Here is a 25966-nt window from a genome sequence, read left to right as displayed (position 1 = left end):
AAATCTCCTCCTGGTTACCCTCTTCTGTCACTGCATTGACTATCTGACCAGCCCAAGCCCCCACGGCCTTACTGATCCAGGCACTTACCAGCGTTGGTCTGTGTGATGCTCCAGCTGCCACAAAGATGGATTTAAGTGCCATGTCCAACTTTCAGTCCGCAGCATCTTTTAATGTAGTAACATTTGTATAGGTAAGATCGTGTTTCTTGACAATCTAGCTAAAGATGCATCCACATTAGGTGGTATCTCCCATTTTGTCATAACCCCTTTAGGTAGGGGATAGTTAACGGTAAATTTCTTTGACAATTGGAAACATTTATCTTGTTGTTTCCAGGCTTCACCCATCTGTTCTCGCAGCGTCTTAGGTATGGGGAATACTCAAACAGATCAAAAGCTTCAGGTTCCTTAAATTCATCCTCTTTGAAGTTAAGGACCTGCTTCACTGCTTCAATAAGGGATTCTAACCCCTTAACTTCTGAATCTTCTTCTGTAGGGGAAATATCATATACCTCCTCCCCTGACTCCCTGTCTTCGTCATCTACCAAGAGACCCTCTTCTTCCTCTGACTCATCTTGCAGAACATGAAAGGGTCTCTTAACTGACTTTCGGACAGGTTTTTCTACCTGTGTGGGAGGTGTAAGTCTAATCATGAATTCCATGGTTTGGAAAAAACCCGCAGCCCATTCCAAATGTTGCTTGCGAGACTCCATCATTTCTCTGGATAAATCAGCTAAGGCACAGGTTCTCAAACTCGGTCCTCAGGACCCCACACAGTGCATGTTTTGCAGGTCTCCTCACAGAATCATCACATGTGAAATAATTTGCTCCACCTGTGGACCTTTTAAAATGTGTCAGCAAGTAATTAATACACCTGTGCACCTGCTGGGTTACCTGCAAAACATGCACTGTGTGGGGTCCTGAGGACCGAGTTTGAGAACCACTGAGCTAAGGCATTTTCCCACGAACCAGATGGACCACTACTCCCGGCCTGTGCGTCTAGTCATAAACGTGTCGCACAGCCCAGAGCTGCCAACACTTGTGCTCTTTTTTTTTTCTTCACATTTTGAACATACATAGTAAATTTTTGAGGGTTTGGATGGTGCTTTAGAAGCCATGTTTTCAGTACACGCACACCACAACCAGCAGTCCCGTCACTCTATTGAATTAGAAAGAGACAGACTGTAGGGCTAAAGGAGCAATGAAAAAACTGGGGAGTGCACAGCTGGTTCTCTCAATTAACAGTTAAAAATATTTTTGTATTTTTATGTATACTGATTTTTGTACCAGCCCTTGGTTTACAAGCCCCACACCACTACTGTTATTGTAGGATGATTCAGGTTTGTTTGCCTCCCTTGTGGCTCCTTTTCTGATGCTCTCCTTCGCAGGACCTGTCAGCAGTGTCCTTTGAGAAATAATATAAACATACATATAAATGAGAATCAGTGAGATATTATGCCCTGCTCCAACCCCCTTCAAGTCGCGCCCGCTGCCAAGTGCGCCTAAAACAATCTAAAATGGGCACTGATTCAAATTTCAGTCACCTCTTTGTGATTAAAGCCTGAGGGACGCGCCTCCTACAGTACTATCGGGGCTCCCTCCGGCCACCATACCGCTATAATCCTATCTGTTCAGCCCCCCACTACCGCGGCATCCCTAGTGCTCTGTCCCCCCCCCCCCCCCCCGGAATACCGCGCTCAATCGCTGCCGCTGACTGGAATCTCCGTGTCTCCGGCGGTTACCATCTGACCGGAGACGCTGTACTGACACCCGGCAATAAGCTTTGTCGTTCACAATGCGCTCACACTCAGGACGTCCCTGTCGTTGCAGGGGGAAGGACGGGGAAAGCCCTTAGTATTACTCACTATGGATTCTCACACGGTGATCAGCGGATCTCTTTTAACAGGATCTTGGTCATCAGTACTCAGAAGACTATATTATAAAACAATGGTCCCTCCCTTAGATGGGTGGGCTTAGGTCACTGCAAGCAAATAAATTAAAATTAAAAAAATTCTTCACAGGAGCCAGAGCTCCCTGATGTGCCTCTACCTCCTTAGCACAATTTTTCAAACTGGAGGGAAGGGGGAGTGAAAGGGGAGGAGCCAGCTGTGCACTGCAATTGATTTACATATATTGTGCCACCTCCGGTCTCCAATCTACACACCACAGCTGTTTGGTGTTCCAGTGTCTCTTAGTGGATGACAGAGAAACGTCACTAATTCAACATAGGGTATTCAATTGCGGGTATTTTTACCTGGATTTTAATCCATTTTCGCCCATGCCGTTTCACCTTTTTTTTTGTCAAATTGGCATGTGCTAAATTGTGCCAAAACCAGGCGAAAACACCTGCGAATTCGCCAAAACACGTGTACTGGCAGTGAATTCGCCGCTACAAGTGGCTTTCTTCAGTGCCAGATTTTTCGACAAGTCGATAAAACGGCATAGGCATTGAATAGGTCTAATGTTAAATAGACCTAAAAACGGGTGAAAAGTGCAGTTTTTTCAACTGGCCAAAAAAACGGCACTAATTGAATACCCCCGACAGTATGGTAAGTCTACTTTAACCAAATGTTGCCAAGAAATCATTTAGTGCCAGCAGAAAATGTGTCTTAAGAGTTAATGTTATGGATGATCTACAACTCTGAACATTTCAGGAGGCTCAAGAGGGACACTTAAAGATCAGACATTTGCCAACAAATTATACTGAAAAAATCTGAGAACAGGAGACTTTTATAAATACGAAAGTCAAAAGTCAGAAGTAAGACCAGGGCAGGTAGTACTACACAGATGAGACAAAACAGTTACAAACAGGCACCTGATGTATGGTGCTGAACTTACTGTACAATAAACATCTTTACGGCCTGTTCATTCAGGTTCTATACTAGTTCATAATGTCAGCTTGCACCATAACATACAGTGCATCCGTAAAGAATTCACAGCGCTTCACTTTTTCCACATTTTGTTAGGTTACATCCTTATTCCAAAATGAAATAAATTCATTTTTCCCTCAAAATTCTACACACAATACCCCATAATGACAACGTGAAAAAAGTTTGAGATTTTTGTAAATTTATTAAATAGAAAAAACTAAAGTATTCACAGCCTTTGCCATGAAGCTCAACATTTAGCTCCGATGCATCCTGTTTCCACTAATCATCCTTGAGCTGTTTCTACAAATGGTAAATTTGATTGACATGATTTGGAAAGGCACACACCTGTCTATGTAGGGTTCACTACGGCTGGCCGGCGGTCGGGCTCCCGGCGACCAGCATACCGGCGCCGGGAGCCCGACCGCCGGCTTACCGACAGTGTGGCGAGCGCAAATGAGCCCCTTGCGGGCTCGCTGCGCTCGCCACGCTACGGGCACGGTGGCGCGCTACGCGCGCCACACTATTTTATTCTCCCTCTATGGGGGTCGTGGACCCCCACGAGGGAAAATAAGTGTCGGTATGCCGGCTGTCGGTATGCCGGCTGTCGGGCTCCCGGCGCCGGTATACTGAGCGCCGGGAGCCCGACGGCCGGCATACAGAAGACCACCCGTCTATGTAAGGTCCCACACTTGACAGTGCATGCCTGAGCACAAACCAAGCATGAAGGAATTGTCTGTAGACCTCCAAGACAGGATTGTCTTGAGGCACAAATTTGGGGAAGGGTACTCAAAATTATCTGCTGCTTTGAAGGTCCCAATGAGCACAGTGGCCTCCATCATCCATAATTGGAAGAAGTTCGGAACCACCAGGACTCTTACTAGAGCTGGCCGGCCATCTAAACCGAGCAATCGGGGGAGAAGGGCCCTTGTCAGGGAGGTGACCAAGAACCAGATGGTCACTGTCAGAGCTACAGCATTCCTCTGTGGAGAGAGAAGAACCTTCCAGGACGACAACCATCTCTGCAGCAATCCACCAATCAGGCCTGTATGGTAGAGTGGCCAGACAGAAGACACTCCTTAGTAAAAAGCACATTGCAGCCCATCTGAAGGACTCTCAAGCGATGAGAAACAAAATCCTCTGGTCTGATGAGACAAAGGGGCAGATGTATTAAGACTGGAGAAGGCATAAAGAAGTGATAAAGCAGTGATAAGTGCAAGGTGATGACGCACCAGCCAATCAGCTCCAATATGTAAATTAACAGATAGAAGCTGATTTGCTGGTGCATTATCACCGCTTTGTCACTTCTTTATGCCTTCTCCAGGCTTAATACATCAGCCCCAAAGACTGAACTCTTTGGCGTAAATGCCAGGCGTCATGTTGGAGGAAGCCAGGCACAGCTCATCATCAGGCCAATACCGTCCCTACAGTGAAGGATGGTGGTGGCAGCATCATGCTGTGCAGATGTTTTTCAGCGGCAGGAACTGGGAGACTAAACAGGATAGAGGGAAAGATGAATGCAGCAATGTACAGAGACATCCTGGATAAAAACCTGCTCCAGTGCGCTCTTGACCTCAGACTAGGATGACGGTTCATCTTTCAGCAGGACAACGACCCCAAGCACACAGCCAAGATATCAAAGGAGTGGCTTAAGGACAACTCTGTGAATGTCCTTGAGTGGCCCAACCAGAGCCTAGACTTGAATCCGATTGAACATCTCTGGAGAGATCTGAAAATGGCTGTACAACAATGCTTCCCATCCAACCTGATGGAGTTTGATAGGTGCTGCAAAGAGGAATGGGCGAAACTGCCCAAAGATAGGTGTGCCAAGCTTGTGGCATCATATTCAAAAAGACTTGAGGCTGTAATTGCTGACAAAGGTGCGTCAACAAAGTATTGAGCAAAGGCTGTGAATACTTATGTACATGTGATTTCTTAGTTTTTTATTTTTAATAAATTTGCTAAAATCTCCCAAAAATTTTTTTTCATTTTGTCATTATGGGATATTGTGTGTAGAATTTTGAGGACAAAAATGAATTTATTCCATTTTGGAATAAAGTTGTAACATAACAGAATGTGGAAAAAGTGATGCACTGTGAATACTTTATAACTGTATACTGTATAACTGTGCAACCAATTAAAATTCTCTCTGCAGAACGCATTATGCTAACATATTTTGTTGTACAATTAACAAAACAGTGATAATCCTGATATTTGGAACACTATGGCACCCCATCAGCTTCACTGATGGGCTTGAAAAGTATATACTGAAGTATGACTGACCTTTTTGCTTCTCATATAGGAAAGACGCCCTTCGTGTGCATCTGGGTAAGTGCAGAACAGGTAGGTGGTGATAGCATGTTTCAGGAAAGAATCGCCAAGCATTTCAAGACGCTCCAAATTAAACCCATCGCTGGCGTTGGATAGCGTCAAAGCCTGTAGAATAAGACCAGGGTTTGGCCCGAGAGTTTTTGAGGAGTACCCGTTGGAGGTCCCGTTTTCACACTTTCCACCGTTCCCAGCAGAAGCCTCTGGAGAAAGTTTGCCTTCTGACAAGCCGGGACACCCATCTGAGGTAGGTTCGGTAACATTAGCGTCAGTACATTCACTGATGGCCATGAGCTGGTTCTCAATAGGTATATTCTCAATGGGAAATGAGGTAGAGGATTGAACAGGTAGTTCCTGACTGCAGCAAATCAGCGGACTCTCAGGACAAATATCATAATTTCCATTGGCAAGACCATTGCAGGAGATACCGTTAGCCACTTTGTGATCACCTAACACGCGTGCCGCCTGGGAGTTGCTGGGGGATTTCTGAGAGGGGGTGGAGCAGTTCACAGACATGTGGTCATGGATTTCTGCAGGGGAATACACTTTAGCAGCACGATCAGGAACTGCTGATACAAAGAGCTGACAATCACTTCCTGGGTCAGACGTTGGGGAGTGGAGGCTCGAGATGAAGGTTTTGCTGTCAATCGACCTTTTCCACCCAAAATCCAAGTTGGGGTATCTGAAAATGTAAAGTCCACTGAATATATAAACACAAGCAGCACCACTTGGGAACATCACGAAGATTAACATCCCTGTAAAGATTCAGATGACTTTCACACAAACCTAAATCTACAGTTATCACTTTTTCAGGTTTTTTTCTTCCTGATATATTCGTGTTTCGCGCAGAAATATCAGACACACAAGTAATCTGTGTGTATAACCCACATTAGCATACTGCCCCCAGTTAGTTTAAGGTGAATAGATGCTGCAATGTGAGACTGCCAGAATCTTCTGCAAAGCAAAAACATTTTGAAGTCCCAATGCTAAGTTTACCAAGTGGCGGGTTTCTGTTGTCTGGCAGCTTTGCAAGTTGCCAATTTACCAAAGCCAAATCTGCCACAAAACGACACTTTAGAATGGAATCCTGACGCACTATTGATGTTTTAGGCCAGGGATGGGAAACCTTCAGCCCTCCAGCGGTTGCTGAACTACACATCCCAGCATGCCCTGCAACAGTTTTAGCATGGCCAAATAGCAAAACTGTAGCAAGGCATGCTAGTATGTGTAGTTCAACAACAGCTGAGGGGCCGAAGGTCCCCGTCTTAGGCCATGCAAAGATTAGAACAGAAACCACAGATATTTTCAAGCAGCAGTTTATAAATGCACTGTAAAACCTGTGACAAACCCACGCAAATAAAGGACTAGGTTCACACAAGCATGAATACTGAAACAGCCAAGATTGGTTGACAAGAACATCATCCAGTAGGCCTATGGAGAGCTACGATGTCTCTCAGCAGACACGGCAAACAAAAATATAATACAATCACACCACAGCCTGTTTTTGTTTCAATAATTGCTGTTTTAAAGATATGGCCAAACTAGCCAGAGCACAGGCCAGGGTCGTAAAAAAAACAGTTTTGTTTTTAAATGTTTCTGGGGATTTTTGTTAAAACAGATCTTTTTTTCCCATTAAAAATTGAATCCTGTTTATTATATTAAATACAGTGAAACATTGCTATGAATTAGAAACCATGATCAACTATGTTTTATTGGTTTCTAACATTATCAAAAGTTTTATTAGGCTTTGATATGATTTTATATATTTCATTAAAACCATTTTTTACTGCTTTTTAGTCCTATTACATTGAATAGATAAACATATTAAAAGCATACAAAGTACACTCAGACATCTCAATAGGACTAAAGGTTTTTAACTTAAAACATGAAGAAGATTAAACCATGAGGTGTTTCTCTGTGTATTGCCTCTTTAATGTGTTGGAGTTGTTTACCCTTTAAGATTGAGAATATTAGCTGTGGTTTTCTCCTGTCCTATAGGATTGTTAGGGGAGGAGTTTGTGGAGTCTAGCTGATGCTAGGCAGATTTAGCACCTCTCTGATCTGGTTCCGTCCTCCTCACTCCTCTGTTGTGTGTGTGAGAATTTGCTGCATTGGTTCAAGTCACTCAAAAGAATACAACAAGCGACAAGTATGTGAAATAATGCCAGGGGGATTCCCTTATAATAGGCTTTTTTTTTTATTTATTTTTATAAGAAGTCACAGCATAATAAAAAGGAGATTTATGGTAGATTACCATGGTTAAATCTTTCTGCAAGGTACACTGGGTCCCACAGGGAATACATCAGGGTATAGAGATGGATCTTGCTCCAGAGGCACCAACAGGCTAAAGCTTTAGACTGCCACAGACTGCATTGCGGGGCCTCCTCTATAACCCCGCCTCCAGCCACTGTGAGCTCAGTTTTGTTAATCAGTCCAATGCAGTAGCAGGTAAAAGACGGCAGATGTTAGTCACATAAAACCACATTCTCACAACAGGAAAAGGTACTAGCAAGCTAATGCCATACAAACCCAAAGAAGCTAAGTGCGTCAGGGTGGGCACTGGGTTCCACAGGGTGTACCTTGCAGAAAGATTTAACCATGGTAAGTTTACCACAAATCTCCTTTTCTACAGCAGGGTACAGTGTGTTCCACAGGGAATATATCGGGGATGTCATAAAGCAGTTCCTCAAGGGAGGGGACGCACCTTAGCAGGTATGAGAACCCGGCGTCCAAAGGAAGCATCCTGGAAAGCAGCAGTATCAAAGGCATAGAGCCTAATAAACGTGTTCACTGAGGACCACGTAGCCGCCTAGCACAATTGTTCTGCAGAAGCGCCACAACGGGCCACCCAAGAGGGTCCAACAGACAGATTAGAATGGGCTTTAATAGCAGCAGGAGATGGGAGTCCAGCCTGCGCATTAGCTTGTGCAATCACCATTCTAATTCATCTGGCCAAGGTTTGCTTATTCGCAGGCCAGCCACGTTTGTGGAAACCAATCTCTTGATTAAGGTGAAAAGATGACACCACCTTAGGTAAATAACCAGGGCGCGTTCTAAGAACTGCTAGGTCACGATGAAAAAAAAAAAAAAAAAAGGGTGGATGACAGGACAAAGCTCCTAAGTCTGACAACCGTCTAGCAGAGGCAATAGCCAGCAGAAACAGGACCTTGGCTGCGAGCCATTTGAGGTCCACTGATTCAAGAGGTTCAAATGGAGACTCTTGCAGGGCATTCAGGACAACAGAAAAATCCAATGGAGCCACAGGAGGGACACAGGGAGGCTGAATCCGCAGGATGCCCTGAATGTATGAACGTCAGGTATAGACGCAATTTTTCTCTGAAACCACACCGACAAGGCAGATATGTGAACCTTGAGGGAGGCCAGACGAAGTCCTAAATCCAGGCCTTGCTGCAAAAAAGCCAGAAGTCTGGAAGCACTAAACTTGGAAGCATCGTAATTCTTAGCAGCACACCAGGTGAAGTAAGAGTTCCAGACCCTATAATAAATCCGTGCAGAAGCCAGTTTGCGGGCCTTTAGCATAGTTTGTATAACCGCCTCAGAGAATCATTTGGCCCTCACGAGTGTAACTTCAAGAGCCACGCCGTCAAAGCCAGTCTGGCCAGGTCCAGGTAGACACAAGGGTCCTGAACTAGGAGGACTGGGCATTGAGGAAGTAGAAGAGGACGCTCTATCGATAGACCCTGTAGGTCTGAGAACCAATGCCGTCTGGGCCACGCTGGAGCGACTAGAAGTAGTATTCCTCCTTCTTGCTTGAACTACTGTAGTACCCTGGGCAGGAGTGACACTGGAGGGAACACGTAGGGCAGCCGAAAGTTCCATGGAATTGCCAGTGCGTCCACGAACGCTGCTTGAGGATCCCTTGTTCTTGATCCGAAGACCAGAACTTTGTGATTGTGTCGTGACGCCATCAAGTCTACATCTGGTAGAAACCACTTGTCCACTAAGAGTTGAAAGACTTCCTGATGAAGACTCCACTCTCCGGCGTGTACGTCCTGATGACGGAGGAAATCCGCTTCCCAGTTGAGGACTCCCGGAATGAACACTGCCGATATTGCTGGCAGATGGCTTTCCGCCCAACTAATGATTTTTGACACTTCCATCATTGCCATGCGGCTTCGAGGGCCTCCTTGATGGTTTATTTATGCCACTGTGGTGGCGTTGTCGGATTGTGCTTGAACAGGTATTGTTCTGTATCAGAGGCAGGGCAAGAGTCAAAGCATTGAACACGGCCTGCAATTCACAAATGTTTATCGGGAGGAGAGATTCCTCCTTGGTCCACCGACCCTGGAGAGAGAGTGTTGCTGCAGCACCGCACCCCAACCCCTCAGACAGGCGTCCGTAGTCAGTAGGACCAAGTTGGGGATCCAGAAGGGACGGCCCCTGCTCAACTATTGGTCCTGCAGCCACCAGATCAGTGACAGACGAACCTCCGCAGTCAAAGAGATCATTTGAGACCTGATCCGATGAGGCAGGCCATCCCACTTGTAAAGGATTAACCTCTGCAGAGGGTGGGAATGAAATTGAGCGTACTCTACCATGTCGAAAGCCGACACCATAAGGCCTAGCACTTGCATTACCGAGTGTATCGACACTCTTGGGCGAGAGAGGAAGCATCTGATCTTTTCCTGAAGTTTCAGGACTTTCTCTTGAGACAGAAACATTCTTTGGCTGTGTGTGTCAAGCAGTGCCCCCAGGTGCACCATGCTCCGAGCAGGGACCAGCGAGGACTTCTTCCAGTTGACGAGCCACCCATGGGATTTTAGGAAGCGTACCGTCAGTTGCAGATGACTGAGGAGGACATCTTGAGAGTTTGCTAGGATCAGCAAGTCATCCAGATGCGGCAGGATCCTGATTCCCTGACGACGCAGATGAGCAGTCATCGCAGCCATAACCTTGGTGAAGATCCGAGGGGCCATGGCCAGTCCAAATGTCAGAGCCTAGAACGGATAATGAAAGTTGTCAATAGCAAACCGCAGATATTGCGGATGAGATATGGCAATAGGTATATGCAGATAAGCATCTTGTATATCCAGGGATACCATACAGTCTCCGGGTTCCATGGCCAGTACAATTGAGCGCAGTGTTTCCATACGGAATGTGGACACTCTCACAAACTTGATCAGTGATTTGAGGTTGAGAATAGGCTGGAAAGACCCATCTGGTTTCGTGACTAGAAACAGGGTCGAGTAGTATCCTCTGCTTCTCTGGGAAAGAGGTACCGACACTACCACTCCTGTATCCAAGAGGGAACGCACAACCATCTGTAGAGCTTGCGCCTTTAACGGATCCAAAGGGATAACCGTTGTGCAGAACTGGCGAGGGGGACAACTCTTGAAAGAGACTGCGTACCCGTGAGAGACAACTTCTCGCATCCATGCGTCTCAAGTGGTCATTAACCAGACCTGGATGAATCGTAGAAGTTGGCCCCCCACCCTGGGATCTCCCAGGGAGGGGCCTGTCCTGTCATGCAGCAGGCTTGTCATGAGAAGCTTGCTGACAAGGAGCCCAGGATTGTTACGCCTTGGGCTTAGTGGTTGTTGGGAGCACGAGACAATCTCGGGTACGCCTGACCTTCGCTTTTCCTTAAGGCCGAAAGCAGGGAAAAGTGGTACCTTTTGCTTTCTGTGCTGAAGGACTAGCATTTGGGAGAAAGGCAGTCATAGTAGCCGCCGATTCAGATTCAATTTATAATTAGGTCTTCCCCAAATAAGATGTCCGCAGTAAAGGGGAATACCTCCAAGGACTTTTGGAGTCCAGGTCCACCTTCCATGACTTCAACCACAGAATACGGAGAGCCAGTACAGACGTATTCGACGCCTTGACAGCAAACACACTTGCCTCAGGGGACGATTCCTGGTATAGAAAAAGGTGGCGGTGGTATTGCGAGACAGGGAATGTCTGGCATTGTCAGATATATCCTCGGACAGCTCTTCCTCTAATGCCTGATCCAGTCATCAATCTATTTTGAAGCCCCAAGAGGACGCAATCTATGTACAACACCCGTAAGGGAGTAATAGACTTCAGGCATACCTCCACACGCTTATCTGTCAGTTCCTACAGTGAGGGAACAGTGGTGAGAGGCAGAGTGGACGACACATGAGTTCACTAGCAGTGAATTACCTACTTGTTATATAACTCTGCAGGGGTAGGATATCGAGCTAATGCCCGTTGTAGACAGGGTGAATGTCTTCCCTGGATTAAACCAGGGGTCTTGTCTGATGTACACAAAATGGTCAGATTGTGGTAACAGAGTTTTATTTACCCTCTGACGTGTGAACATATCAGTTTGCTTAACCACAGTAGGGGAATCTTCTTATCAGTGATTTTCAGGATTTGCTTCCCAGTAACCACAAAGGCAGTGCTGACATTTAGCAATGGAAAATCCTTGTCAGAAACACCTAATATAGGTACTGACAGGACAGCATGATCCCCCCCTCTTCAGATAAAATATCAGAGATTATTGGATAGGGAGGAGGAAGCAGCCCGCTTAGATGACTCAGACACGAGAGTGACCTGGAATAGAGTTTTGCCTGACCAAGGAATGAATCATACACTACAACCCGTGAGGCAAAATTTTCCTGCCCAAAGCAGAGTAACTATGGTGACATCAGTGACTAATGTTACAAGTGGTCCCATAGGGGGCATAAAGCGTTTAACTAGAGTACCCAGTAGGTTTGAGAATGCAGCCCAGGTTGGCTCCTGATTGATTACAAGAGCTGGGAGATATAGGAGACATAGGGGGGGTCATTCTGAGTTGATCGTAGCGGTGCTAAATTTAGCACAGCTACGATCAGGCACTCAGACATGCGGGGGGACGCCCCGTCCCCCCATCCGCAGAAATGCAAAAGCATGGTACAGCGGCTTTTGCACTTGAGAAGTAACTCCCAGCCAGCGCAGCTCCTGTGGCTGGCCGGGAGAACCTCTTCACTGCCCCTGGTCGCAGTGGCTGCGTGTGAAGTCACGCAGCCGCTGCGGCCCGCCCCTGCACGGTCCGGTCATGCCAGCGTTGGCCAGACCGCGCCCCCAAAATGGCGGCCAACCGCCGCCGTGCCGCCACCTCCCGCCCAGCGACCTGATTGAAAGGCAGAGGCGAATGCTAGGGAAGGACGGCCTTTGGCCGTCCGGCATGCACCGGCACCGGCTTGATAAACTGCAGCGAGCGATCGGGTCGGAATGCCCCCCTTAGTACACAGACCATCACACAAACATCCCCCTCAAGTAAATCCGTTGCGCATGCTCTGCATGATGCAGGAGCGTCCCCAGATTTACTGCCCTACATGTTCAACATTATACACAAATGCAACAGAGAGCAGTTCAGTGCAATGAAGCCAGAAAGAGTACAATGCCTGCGAATAAATCCGTTAGCATATGACTGAATACCCAGTACACAACACCTGCAAATAAATCCGGTATTATGTGACTGAGTACACAGAATACACGTAATAGGTAAATACTGTGACGCACTATTTATTGACCCAGATTTATTGACCCAGGGTACAGTATACAGCGATAGATATATCTGGAATACACTGCAGTGAAATCACATAGCAGATACAGGCATACATATTCACGTTTGCAATGCAGATACTTATTTTCATGACAATAAAATTGCACTGGATTATTTTTTATATATATATATATATATATATATATATATATATATATAAATAAAATACTCGTACAATATATTCTGTCAAAGGTACACTTGTTCTTAACTAACGCTGTCTTAATATCGACATGAGGAATATTTAAGTGTTAGTAAAACCACGGTGCTGATGTACAGGTGGGTTTACAAAGGAGACCTTGCCCTGCAGTCCCTGAGACCAGTCGCATCTATTTTAGAAAATGGCGCCCAGCGTTTCAGTCAGGGAGAGTGTGAGGCAGCTCCAGGGCGGGAACACCAGCAGTAGATGGCGCCCTGGGCCGGGGGAGAGACTACAGGTCAAGCGCCGGCTCCCCTATGCTGGACTTCACCACCTGGTACTATGGAGTCTTAATAAAGTGGATGTTAGTATATCCGACCTGTACTATGCCCTGGTGGATATAGTGGGGTCCCTGCTCGATGACAGTGTCCACTCCAGCGTCGCAGTCCATCTACCTAGACTCCGATCGGAACGCGATTTAATGGGGGACCATCTTACCTCTTCCCTTCTTTAGCAGCCACGCGAACTAGTAGAGCGTCTGCGCCGTGTGCCTAGAGCCGGAGCGTCTCCGCTGCAAGTACCCGGAAACAGAGCCAGCGGGAGTATGCAACGCCGCTGGGGAGGTGATGGAGCCGCAGTACAGTATGTCACACTGGCATATGAAGTGCTGCAGCCCTTGAAGTCTTCTAATAAGCTTTTTCAGGGCTGCCTAGCGCATCCCCCCTGTTAAGTGACTTGCTTCATGCAGGCACCAACTATAAAACTGAGCTCACAGTGCCTGGAGGCGGGGTTATAGAGGAGGCCCCGTAATGCATTCTGGGACAGTCTAAAGCTTTAGCTTGTTGGTGCCTCTGGATCAAGATCCATCTCTACACCCCAATGTATTCCCTGTGGAACACAGTGTACCCCGCTGCAAAGAGTTTTTTTTGCAGTAGTAAATTTGCAGCAAGTTGTAAACTACACCAAACCCGATGCAATAGGACAAAAAAAAGTCTTGTAAGTCATCGCCAAGATGGACTAAATTACTTAAATAAGGTAAGAGGATACAGCAGATCTTACCGGAAATCATCAGGAAGAGATTTTACTCCGACGCCTGCATCAATTGCTGTCTGTGCTCTTAGCTCCTCAGCCGTCAGAAGACAATGCAGGCGATAGAGAATGCTTGGCAAGCAAACTGCTTTCCTCCACAAGGATGCTGGGATAGGATGTATGGCGCAGAGCTCCGGCACCAGGATCTTTCATATAAAGAAAGGGATGGGTCAGTGAATAAAATATCAAATGCCAATATCTCCCAATATAGACTGAAGTTTTTGAAAAGTTACCTGTTTGTTCTGTAAACTTTCCCACTTAGCTTTCCGTTTCTCAGCACTGCTGAGAGGAAGAGCCTTACCCTTCTGATTCAGGTGGCGTGGAGTGAGCAGGTTAAGTCTGAAAAGAGCAATAAAACAAGTTATTCCTGCTGCAGGAGTAACACAGGCCATGCACTCTCCGAATTCTCCATATTATCGGCTACAGCTTAAGCATGGTAATAATGAAACCCTAACACTGCATGTTTTCCAGATCATCTAGCTGGAGCACCGGTGTGTTAAGTGACTTAACACAATAAATCTACAGATGGTACTAATTATTCCTAAAGATATATCATGAAAACAGGCACTGATGAGTGTGTTTGGGAAACACTGGGCTAGACTTTTTATTGCCTTGTAGCAGTGCAGCTCACAGACATGGCTGTGGTTCAATCGAAGTTGTGCTCACTACTTGGTGAACGCAGCTCAAACAGCACTGTAGACTGGATTCCTAGTACCCTATAAAGGAAGTCACAAGAGCACATTAGTATTCAGAGTGACACCTAGTCCATTTATTCGAGTCAAACCCCAGGTATGCTTCATCAGGTAGCTAGCAGGCATTGCTGGGATTTGTAGTTTCATTACCCCCAGAAAGCCAGAGGTTTTTCCGTCTGTCCTAGACCATAGTAACCAGTGTGCTTTAACTTTCTAAACTTTACTAGAAAAAAAAAAAAAAGTGCCTTGTTACTAAGAGTAACGGCGGCTTTTGCCAGTGCACTGATTATCTTAGAAAATTAATTTACCATCCCTAAAAATGTAAACAAAATAGCTATACATCTTTTAAAGTTGAGCTATGCAAAAGTCACAGTGCAAAATCAGACACTCACACTGAAAAAGGAAATTATTTCTCAGAAAGATTAAAAAAAAAACATCAATCACCACCTGCTATTCACTGGGACGTTGCCAAGTCCCTTTACTATGGATCATAAAACACCACGCAAAAAGCAGAACTTGTTTTAATTTAAAAAAAAATTAAATAAATTAAAAAAAATCGTAAGTGAATTATGGACAGTATATATACATATATATTCTCTCTACTACTGTAGAGACGAGGTTCATTTAATTCACATTATTTATTGAAAAATAAAAAATGCGCACACCTTCAACAGTCCTGTTTTCAGCAGGACAGAGACAATTTCAGCACACCGTCCCCAAGATCAGTTTTGAGGGGGGCTGCAAGATATTAAACTGCCGCAAATAGTGGAGGCATAAAGGCGTATTCATTTAGTGTCGTTTTCTTAAGCTAGCCGAAAAAACGGCACTAATTCGACATTAGTGTATTTAATTGCGGGTGTTTCCGCCCATTTTGGAGTCACTTTTCGCCCATGCCTTTTCGGGGGGGGGGGTTTGTGAGCAAATCGGCATGGGCGAAAATGGACCCAAAAACGGGCGAAAACACCTGCAAATTCACCAAAACATGTGGATCAGCGGCAAATTCGCCAATCCACATGGTTTTCGTCCGTGATGTTTTTTCCTCCAGTCGAAAAAACAGCACGGGCATTGAATAGGTCGAATGTAAATTCGACCTGTAAAAATGGCAAAAAGTGCCGTGTTTCACCTGGACGAAAGACCAGGCACTAAATGAAAAAGCCCCATATGCTTCCACACCATGCGCGGAAACAAAAAAAGTGTATTTGAGGCAGTTTGGAACTTCAGAAGCGCAATACACCCCTCGGCCGAGAGTGTGGCCAGGCAACAGGCGTACCGCAGCCACCTTCCCCCCCACCCATACCACGATTACTGATACGTGAAGGTATGCTTGTGGGTAGCAATTTACAGAACAGACTTTTACATTACATACTCCTTATTACAGGACATGTGTTTCATCAATTCAATTGCATATAGACAAGAAGCACATTTTTTATTTTCAATAAATAAATGTGAATTAAATGAACCTCATCTCTACAGTAGTCTTTTCTGCCATAATTAATTACAAGTGTTAATTAATCTCTTATTTTTTAAATGATTTGGTTTGAACCCAGGCATGTTCTTTGTGTAGTTTTTTCTTTTAAGCCACGTAATTAAAACAGACACACCCTGTAAAAAGAGGAATGGGGTATTTCTGTGCAGCATTAGAAATAAGGATGAGGTCACTACATCACGACCCGTACTGTAAACAAGCATCTAGGGTGTGGCGGTCGTTCACCTCCCTACCTGGATGACGTGTGGTCTACATCCAGAAGTGGCTGGTTGAGGTTTGTCAAGTCGAGGTTGTACTTTGTTTTATAATATTCAGCAAATGTTTCATATTCTGGGGAAGGGAATTTACTGAGTGGAGTAAGATCAGTGTATACATCAGCTACATAAAAACGGTGAGGCTGATCGAAGTTGCGATATCTGAAAGGAGGAGAAAACAAGGTTTTTGGTTAAAATACATCTCTGACCATACATCAGTTATACTTTGTCATTCTCTAGAAATCAGACAGGTGATGCAGGGTATAGATCTACATCGGTCATGACAAAACCATGTCGTCCCAGAAGCCACGTTAGGAGCACGAAAAGTTTAGGGGTGTGTGGCTAAAACCACAATAGGGTTACAAGCAATTTGTCAGATTTCAAGCCATGTTATTATCACTTCAATAAAGATCCCCCTGAAGCCCCTTTTAAAGTGCGGATTCCATTACTGGAGCTGTTTATCGTGCAGATGAAGCTCTGTGGTTAACGCTCAGAGCTATTTAACTCTTAGTCAATTTCTCCTCACGGTAAACTCATGGGTAACGTAAGTTAACCCACAGATTCCACATTGAGCAGAGTAATCTATGGGTTGCCCTGTAAAGTCCTAGAGGGTGCATTTTTTCCTCAAGGCTGCATTAAGTACACCCTCTGGGGCTTAACGCGCAGGGATGCGGCAGTCAGTTGAATTGTTCAGGGCTGACCATTAGTCACAGAATATGCATCAGTCCCCTCATGCTCATATATGCCATCCCAAAGGACCCCCTGATGCTCTTATAAAAGCCTCAGATCCCCCTCATACCCTTATGTCTGCCTAGAACCCACTCATGCCCTTATGTCTGCCCAGAGCCGCCTCGTGCCTCCACAGCTGGGACCCAGAAGAAACATTCAGAGAAGGCTGGCTGGAGGAGGAGCAGCAGCAGAGGTGGCCGGTCCAGCGACGCACTGGCGTCATGTGATTTCCCAGACAATGCCCATCCAAAATTAGCAAGCCTAGAAATCATGGATGGTTGGTCAGTCCACTCTACACGTTGTCACAAGTCACGAGTTTGACATGAGTAGTCATGATAGAAATAAAGGGAACTAGATGGCAGCACCTTTTCCAATGGTGGTAACAGACATATCCACAACTCAATGCTCTTACCTCGGAATGATAACTGCATCTTGGTAGTCTTCTAGTTTGAAAATAAAGGGATTCTCTCTTGAATACTGTGAACTAGGTATGCCAGTACGCGCTTCCGATTTCTCAATATCTTCCACAAACTTAAAGTCTATGTCCAAAGTGCCGCAGTCATTAACTTGGAGGGGGAGAAGAGAACAAACTTCAGGGTCATTTTTAGGCACAAGCCTGATCCTTCACTGTAACTATAAACAAATATAACAGAAGACTCCACAAACTACGAGATTACAGTTTGGGAACATATTTATGTCTTCTACAAATAAAAATATTATATATATCTATCTATATACACACACACACACACACACACCACACACACACACACATTATATACATACATACACACATTTTACTACAGTAAGAATTGACTGTAGACTTCAATTTAAATTTAGGCAGGATCACTTACCAACGTTGAGAGGTAGAACACAGTAAGCAGAGTCAGCTGCTGTGGGCTTAAATTCTAGTGCAGGTTTCTCAAGACGAAGAATGTGGGAGAAGATGTACTGATGGAGCCGGGTGATGAGCTCGAGCTGTTGCAGAGTTAATGTAAATCCAGATTTCTTCAACTCAATCGATATGGTCACCTCCCCAGACCGAGTGTAGACAGGGAAGTGTGGAATCTGCAAGAGATACAATCTAGGCTTATAATACAAGACAAAGCCTTCACTCCCCTAGCCCAAGACATCATTTAAACTAATACACCTTTCACACAAAAAAAAACCTGGGGTCAAACTGGGGATACTGAACACTGTTGGCAAGCCATGTCTTGCTGCTTGAAACCGCGTTCACACCACAAACTGGACCCAGGTTATAGCTAGGTCTTCGCTTTGCCGGCGCTTGGAGATGACATCTCCATGAGCCTGTGACCTGGCTGCCTGTATACTTTTAGCATGACCAGGTCACACCATTAACACTGCAAGCTACCCAGGTCAGTGCCTGGTTTGACCCTGGGTAACAAAACCCAGTTACACCCTTTCACACTAAACCTGGACCCGGGCTGCCCCAGCAATAACCCTGGTTATTAGTTAGATGTGAAAGAGATACAAGACAAATAGACACCCATTGCTCAAAAAATGTTCTGCTTAAAAAGCCTATCTGAAGCGTTCATTCTTTATTACCCAACAATTAAGCCACTAGGGGTCCATTGCAATATGCCATTTTATATTTATTGAATGAGTAACTTCAGAAACTCCAACTATTCCATGTGACTGAAGATATAAAGAGAGAAAAAAATGATGTCCGTGTAGGAAAACAGATATCCACCTGCCTAATGAGTATTTGTAATAAACATAAAAGGGATAGAAATCTCTACACCTTAATACAGAGTACATTTCAGAAACCTATGAAAGAACCAACCCCACCTGGTACACTGATAAGGCGGAGGGTAGACAATATAGGCCCCCTATGAGTTGCTCCACATTTCTACGGTGATATTTTATATTATAGTTCATACATTGCAGCAGATCTAGTAAAGAGAAGCTGGTGGCGTTACCTGAGGTATGGGTTTGGCAGTCAGGATACCAAAGCACCTAGTTGAGTCTTCAGGAGGATACAGCTTCCGTCTCCTAAAGTTTAATTCATCTGGCAGTGGGGTAGTTAACACCATTCCTATCACATACAGGTAACACGGTTGGCCGGGCCGTGGATAACTGTTCCGTAGACACTCGGGGATCTGAAAGAAGTGTTTTACATCCATCACATTTATTTATAGAAACAAGGAGGCAAATGTACAATACAGAGCATCATCAGTGACATAATGACATAATGAAACCAAGAACTTTCTTACACGGGTCCAAAGCAAAGTACTAATGAAGAATTCTATCAAGTAGTTCAGGGCTTCAGTTTCTACAGTTTTAGTATTTTAATTTACGTTGAGTATGAAAGTAACAAATTAATTCGCATACAGGGCTCAAATGGGGCAATTAACGGAAAAAAAGAGCAACTTACAGCTTTAAGGTAACACTGTCTCCTCTTGGTGGAGCCCGGCCTTCCTGGAACACTGGTCTCCTCCTCATCATGTAGGTCAAGCTCCTCCTCGTACTTTACAGTTTCCTTTCCAACTGGCATCAAATGGTCATCAAGTTCACCTGCGGAGAACAGACAGAGCTATCTTAGGATTGTCTACAAAGACATGATCTTGGCACCTTTAACTTCATGCAACAGTTTAAAAATCATAGTTCACGTTCATAAAGATATTAAACACATGGGACTATAGCTGCTGTAAATTACATGGAAGTAAGGTATGCACATGTGGTTGCCTTAATTGATAGCATGCGTTATCATCTTAAACCCTGCAGGTGTCACTGCTGCTATTGCGCTACAAAAGATATTTCTATGGTCTTACCAATCTGATGCAGTTTCTTACAGCATATCAGAGCTACAGCTCGCTCAGCAAGTCTGGCGCAGTTCATAGGGGGGCCCTAGAAAAATAAGAAACACAATGAAGGGATATTTCCCAGTGAGTACCTCTGAACAACACCAGCAACAAGTTTCCTGGCAAAGTGGGCTCCAACGTTGCTGCAAAGAACAGTGTAGAATCTGTGCCTACAAGTAAGAAAGGTCAAGAACATTGGCGACAGAAAGGGACATGTACACTGTCAGAGCTCACATTCATTGGTCAAAAAAGCAACCAAGCTTCACTGGGTTTAATAATAGGATTTGAATACCTACCGGTAAACCCTTTTCTCTAGTCGATAAGGGAAATTGGAGAAAACTAGTACGATGGGGTATACACGGGGTCCAAAGGAGCCAGTGCACTTTAAATTTCTTCAGCTGGGTGTGCTGGCTCCTCCCCTCTATGCCCCCTCCCACAGGCAGTTATAGGTAAAAACGTGCCAGAAGGAGAAAGAACATATATGAGAGAAGGAAATATGATAACCAAGAGTGGTGAGATTTATAAACCAGCACACCACTAACATACAACAACCAGCAACGGCTGGTAACAACAACAGCTGAACAGGTAACCATACAACAAGAACCTGCAGAAAAGTCAACGCACTGAGGCGGGCACCCAATATCCCTTATGGACTACGAGAAAAGGATTTACCGGTAGGTATTAAAATCCTAATTTTCTCTAGAATCCATAAGGGATATTGAGGAAAACTAGTAAGATGGGGACGTCCCAAAGCTTCCAGAACGGGCGGGAACGTGTGGAAACTGCTGCAGCACCGCCTGCCCAAACTGGGTACTCTCTTTGGCCAGGGTATCAAATTTGTAAAACTTCACAAAAAAAAGTGTTCTTCCCCGACCAGGTAGCCGCTCAGCATAGTTTAAATGCAGAGACTCCTCGGGCAGCCGCCCAGGAAGAGCCCACTGATCTAGTAGAGTGGGCCTTTAGAGACTTAGGAACAGGTAAGGCTGCCGACACATAGGTCTGTTGGATAGTAAGCCTAATCAAACGAGTAATGGTCTGCTTTGAAGCAGGGCAACCCTTCCTCTGCGTATCATAGAGCACAAACAAGGAATCAGTCTTTCTGACCCGAGCTGTACGTTTGACATATATCTTCAAGGCACGCACAGCATCCAATGCCTCTGGAGGAGCAGAATCGTCAGAACTGGACGGAACCACAATAGGTTGATTCAAATGGAATGCAGAGACCACCTTCGGCAGGAATTGCTGTCTAGTCCGGAGCTCGCTCTGTCCTCGTAAACGACCAATTACGGACTTGTACACGATAAGTCCCCCAATTCCGAAACACGTCGAGCAGAAGCCAGGGCCAGTAACATCACAGTCTTCCACGTGAGGTACTTGTCGTCTACCGTCAGAGGTTCCAACCAGGAGGACTGTAGAAATTTCAACACTACATCCAAATCTCAGGGTGCCGTAGGCGGCACAAAGGGAGGTTGTATGTGGAGTACTCCTTGCAAGAAGGTCTGAACTTCTGGTAACTGCCAATTTCTTCTGAAAGAAAATGGACCTTAATGGAACCCAGACATAAGCCCTTATCCACACCAGCCTGCAGGAAACGTCCCAAGTGAAACACTGCAGGCGGATACGTGCGTTCCTCACACCAAGAGACATCTCCTACAGATATGATAGCGTTTTGACGTCACAAGTTGCCTGGCCTGAACCATGGCTGCAATAACCTTCTTGGAAAGGTCCTTGTGAGCTAGGATGTTCCGCTCAACCTCCATGCCGTCACACGTAGTCGCCGTAAATGGTCCTTGTTGAAGAAGATCTCCTCTGAGTGGTAGAGGCCAAGGGTCTTCGACCGACATGTCCAGAAGATCTGTGTACCACGCCCTCCGAGGCCAATCCGGGGCAATTAGAATTGCCTGGACACCTTGATTCCTGATTCGCTTTAGTACCCTTGGGAGCAATGGAATAGGAGGAAACCGGTAGACCAGCCAGAAAGGCCAACGCAACACCAGTGCGTCCTCTGCTCTCGCCTGAAGGTCCCTAGTCTGCGAGCAATACCAGGGAAGTTTCTTGTTGAGACGAGGAGCCATCATGTCTATTTATGGGCAACGCCATCGGTCGATGCTCTGCTGGAACACCTGATGGTGGAGACCCCACTCCCCAGGGTGGAGATCGTGATGACTCAGGAAGTCCGCCTCCCAGTTGTCCACACCCGGAATGAAGATTGCCGACATGACTCTTGCATTTCTTTCCACCCAGAGGAGTATCTTTGACATATCTCGCATGCAGGCTCTGCTTTTTGTCCGTCCTTGTCGATTGATATATGCCAAAGCCGTGGCGTTGTCAGACTGTACCTGGATCGCGTGATCCATGAGCAGGGGAGAGGCTTGAAGTAGAGCATTGTAGATCTCCCGAAGTTCCAGAATGTTCATTGGAAGGAGGCTTTCGTGGGCTGACCACCTGCCCTGGAACTGCACCTCTTGGGTGAAAGCTCCCCATCTTCCCAGACTCGCACCCGTTTGGGAGGAAGGTCAAATCCTGAATCCCAAAACTCCGGCCCTGGAGATTGGAGGACTGTAGCCACCAAAGGAGGGAAATCCTGGCCTGAGGTGACAGCTGAATCCTCCGGTGCATCTGGAGATGCGATGCGAACCACTAGCCCAGGAGATCCAACTGAAACGTTCTGGCATGGTACCTCTAATACTGGATTGCGTCGTATGAGGCAACCATCTTTCCCAACAATCTTATGCAGAGATGTACGGACACTCAAGTACATCGGAGCACCATGCGGACCATCTCCTGTAGTGTTTTCGCCTTGTCCTCTGGTAGAAACACCTTCTGGGCCACAGTATCCAGCAACATCCCCAGGAACAGGAGCCTCTGAGTTGGCTCCAGGTGGGACTTCGACCATGAGTGGATCCTCAACTTACAGGACAGAAGACGGATGGTGCGTTCGATATGGAGCAACAAAAGCTCCCTGGATCTTGCCTTTATCAGAAGATCGTCCATATTAGGGACCACACTGATTCAACTGGATCCGGAGTTAAAGCATCACCTCCGCCATCACCTTCGTGAATACCCTCTGGGCTGTTGACAGGGCTAAGGGCAGTGCATGGAATTGGAAGTGATCGTCCAGCAGGGCAAACCGCAGGTACACCTGATGAGGAGGCCAAATCGGAATACGGAGATGGGTGCCCTTGATATCCAAGGAGACCATAAATTCCTGTTCTTCCAGGCAATTACTGCTCGCAGGGTTTCCATTCTGAATTTGAACACCTTCAAATAAGGATTCAAGGATTTCAGATTCAGAATGGGTCTGACCGAACTGTCCGGCTTCAGCACCACAAACAGGTTTGAGTAAAACCCCTTGCCGCGTTACGGCAGTGGTACTGGAACAATGACGCGGGACTGGACCAACTTTAGGATAGCCTGTTGCAACGTAACTTGCATACCCTCCAAAGCTTGTAAGCTTGATTTGAAAAACCGTTGGGGAAGTAGGAGGTCTCCCAGACGCAGCTGAAGTGACGCAGTCGAGCTCCCACCTCGAGTGGAAACCGGACTGGTGGACTGTTCCTGAGGACTGGTACTTTCAGGTCTGGACTTACCTCTGGTGCCTCTAGCCGCATCGGAGGCACCTCTGGCCTTTGATCGAAATGTGCGAGACCGAAAAGGACTGGACTGACGGTCCCGGATAGGAAAGTCTCGCCGGCGGGGCCCCAGAGGGGAGAAACGTGGATTTCCTGGCAGTAACCTTAGAAATCCAAGCATCTAACTCAACCCCAAAAAGTTATTCCCCTGAAAAGGGGAGGGACTCCACATTACGTTTAGATTCTGCGTCCGCAATCCACTAACGCAACAAGGCCCTGCGCGCAGACACAGCCATCGCTGACGTCTGAGCATTTATGTTCCCCATCTCCTTGAGGGAATCACAGAGGACACGGGCAGTGTCCTGAATGTGTCTCAGAAGGGTAACCATAGTAACTAATGGTATATCCCCGAGAGGCCCCCCTGAATTTGCGTGGCCCAAGAATGAATGGCAGCAACCCGCAATGACCAGTCTTTGTGAAAGGCCAGCTGCAGTGTATATAGATTTTAAGGTAGTCTCTATCTTTCTATCCCCCGGGTCCTTCATGGTAAAGGAGCCCGGGGCAGGCAGCACCGCCTTTTTAGACAGGCAAGAGACAGACATCCACCCCAGGTTCCTCCCAAAATTTTCTACCTTGAGGTGCAAATGGGTAAGTGCGCAAAAACTTTTTGGTCTGGATTTTTCCATGCCTGTTTGAATAAGTCATCTAACTCTGGAGATTCAGGGAAAGTGACATTGGGCTTGTTTTGTACAAAGAAAAAATAAGATTTTACTTACCGATAAATCTATTTCTCGGAGTCCGTAGTGGATGCTGGGGTTCCTGAAAGGACCATGGGGAATAGCGGCTCCGCAGGAGACAGGGCACAAAAAGTAAAGCTTTTCCGATCAGGTGGTGTGCACTGGCTCCTCCCCCTATGACCCTCCTCCAGACTCCAGTTAGGTACTGTGCCCGGACGAGCGTACACAATAAGGGAGGATTTTGAATCCCGGGTAAGACTCATACCAGCCACACCAATCACACCGTACAACTTGTGATCTAAACCCAGTTAACAGTATGATAACAGCGGAGCCTCTGAAAGATGGCTTCCTTCAATAATAACCCGAATTAGTTAACAATAACTATGTACAACTTATGCAGATAATCCGCACTTGGGATGGGCGCCCAGCATCCACTACGGACTCCGAGAAATAGATTTATCGGTAAGTAAAATCTTATTTTCTCTATCGTCCTAGTGGATGCTGGGGTTCCTGAAAGGACCATGGGGATTATACCAAAGCTCCCAAACGGGCGGGAGAGTGCGGATGACTCTGCAGCACCGAATGAGAGAACTCCAGGTCCTCCTTAGCCAGAGTATCAAATTTGTAAAATTTTACAAACGTGTTCTCCCCTGACCACGTAGCTGCTCGGCAAAGTTGTAATGCCGAGACCCCTCGGGCAGCCGCCCAAGATGAGCCCACCTTCCTTGTGGAGTGGGCCTTTACAGATTTAGGCTGTGGCAAGCCTGCCACAGAATGTGCAAGTTGGATTGTGCTACAGATCCAACGAGCAATCGTCTGCTTAGACGCAGGAGCACCCATCTTGTTGGGTGCATACAATATAAACAACGAGTCAGATTTTCCGACTCCAGCTGTCCTTGCAATATATATTTTTAATGCTCTGACAACGTCCAGTAACTTGGAGTCCTCCAAGTCACTTGTAGCCGCAGGCACTACAATAGGCTGGTTCAGATGAAATGCTGACACCACCTTAGGGAGAAAATGCGGACGAGTCCGCAGTTCTGCCCTGTCCGAATGGAAAATCAGATATGGGCTTTTGTAAGATAAAGCTGCCAATTCTGACACTCTCCTGGCAGAAGCCAGGGCTAGAAGCATGTTTACTTTCCATGTGAGATATTTCAAATCCACCTTTTTTAGTGGTTCAAACCAATGAGATTTTAGGAAGTCCAAAACCACATTTAGATCCCACGGTGCCACTGGAGGCACCACAGGAGGCTGTATATGCAGCACTCCCTTAACAAAGGTCTGGACTTCAGGGACTGAAGCCAATTCTTTTTGAAAGAAAATCGACAGGGCCGAAATTTGAACCTTAATAGATCCCAATTTGAGACCCATTGACAATCCTGATTGCAGGAAATGTAGGAATCGACCCAGTTGAAATTCCTCCGTCGGAGCACTCCGATCTTCGCACCACGCAACATATTTTCGCCAAATTCGGTGATAATGTTGCACGGTTACTTCCTTCCTTGCTTTAATCAAAGTAGGAATGACTTCTTCCGGCATGCCTCTTTCCTTTAGGATCCGGCGTTCAACCGCCATGCCGTCAAACGCAGCCGCGGTAAGTCTTGAAACAGACAGGGACCCTGCTGAAGCAAGTCCCTCCTTAGAGGTAGAGGCCACGGATCTTCCGTGATCATCTCTTGAAGTTCCGGGTACCAAGTCCTCCTTGGCCAATCCGGAACCACTAGTA

At 46.1% G+C, this 25966-nt stretch overlaps 1 protein-coding gene across 1 annotated transcript in view; it reads right to left on the bottom strand.

The window, feature by feature from the left end:
* DICER1 (dicer 1, ribonuclease III) overlaps positions 1 to 25966 on the bottom strand; it is a 222538-nt gene that overhangs the window by 75439 nt on the left and 121133 nt on the right. The window contains exons 15-23 of the mRNA XM_063946538.1: positions 19899 to 19974; positions 19502 to 19641; positions 19047 to 19226; positions 17961 to 18174; positions 17519 to 17672; positions 16357 to 16539; positions 14179 to 14284; positions 13916 to 14091; positions 5148 to 5874 (exon numbers count right to left, since the gene is read on the bottom strand). Coding sequence (XP_063802608.1) covers positions 5148 to 5874; positions 13916 to 14091; positions 14179 to 14284; positions 16357 to 16539; positions 17519 to 17672; positions 17961 to 18174; positions 19047 to 19226; positions 19502 to 19641; positions 19899 to 19974 — 1956 coding nt within the window. The remainder of the gene's footprint in view (positions 1 to 5147; positions 5875 to 13915; positions 14092 to 14178; positions 14285 to 16356; positions 16540 to 17518; positions 17673 to 17960; positions 18175 to 19046; positions 19227 to 19501; positions 19642 to 19898; positions 19975 to 25966) is intronic.

This window comes from Pseudophryne corroboree, chromosome 12 (genome assembly GCF_028390025.1).
Source record: "Pseudophryne corroboree isolate aPseCor3 chromosome 12, aPseCor3.hap2, whole genome shotgun sequence".
NCBI classification, from domain to species: domain Eukaryota; kingdom Metazoa; phylum Chordata; class Amphibia; order Anura; family Myobatrachidae; genus Pseudophryne; species Pseudophryne corroboree.
The sequence above is the reverse complement of the archived record's forward strand: the minus strand, read 5'-3'. Positions and strand labels throughout refer to the sequence as shown.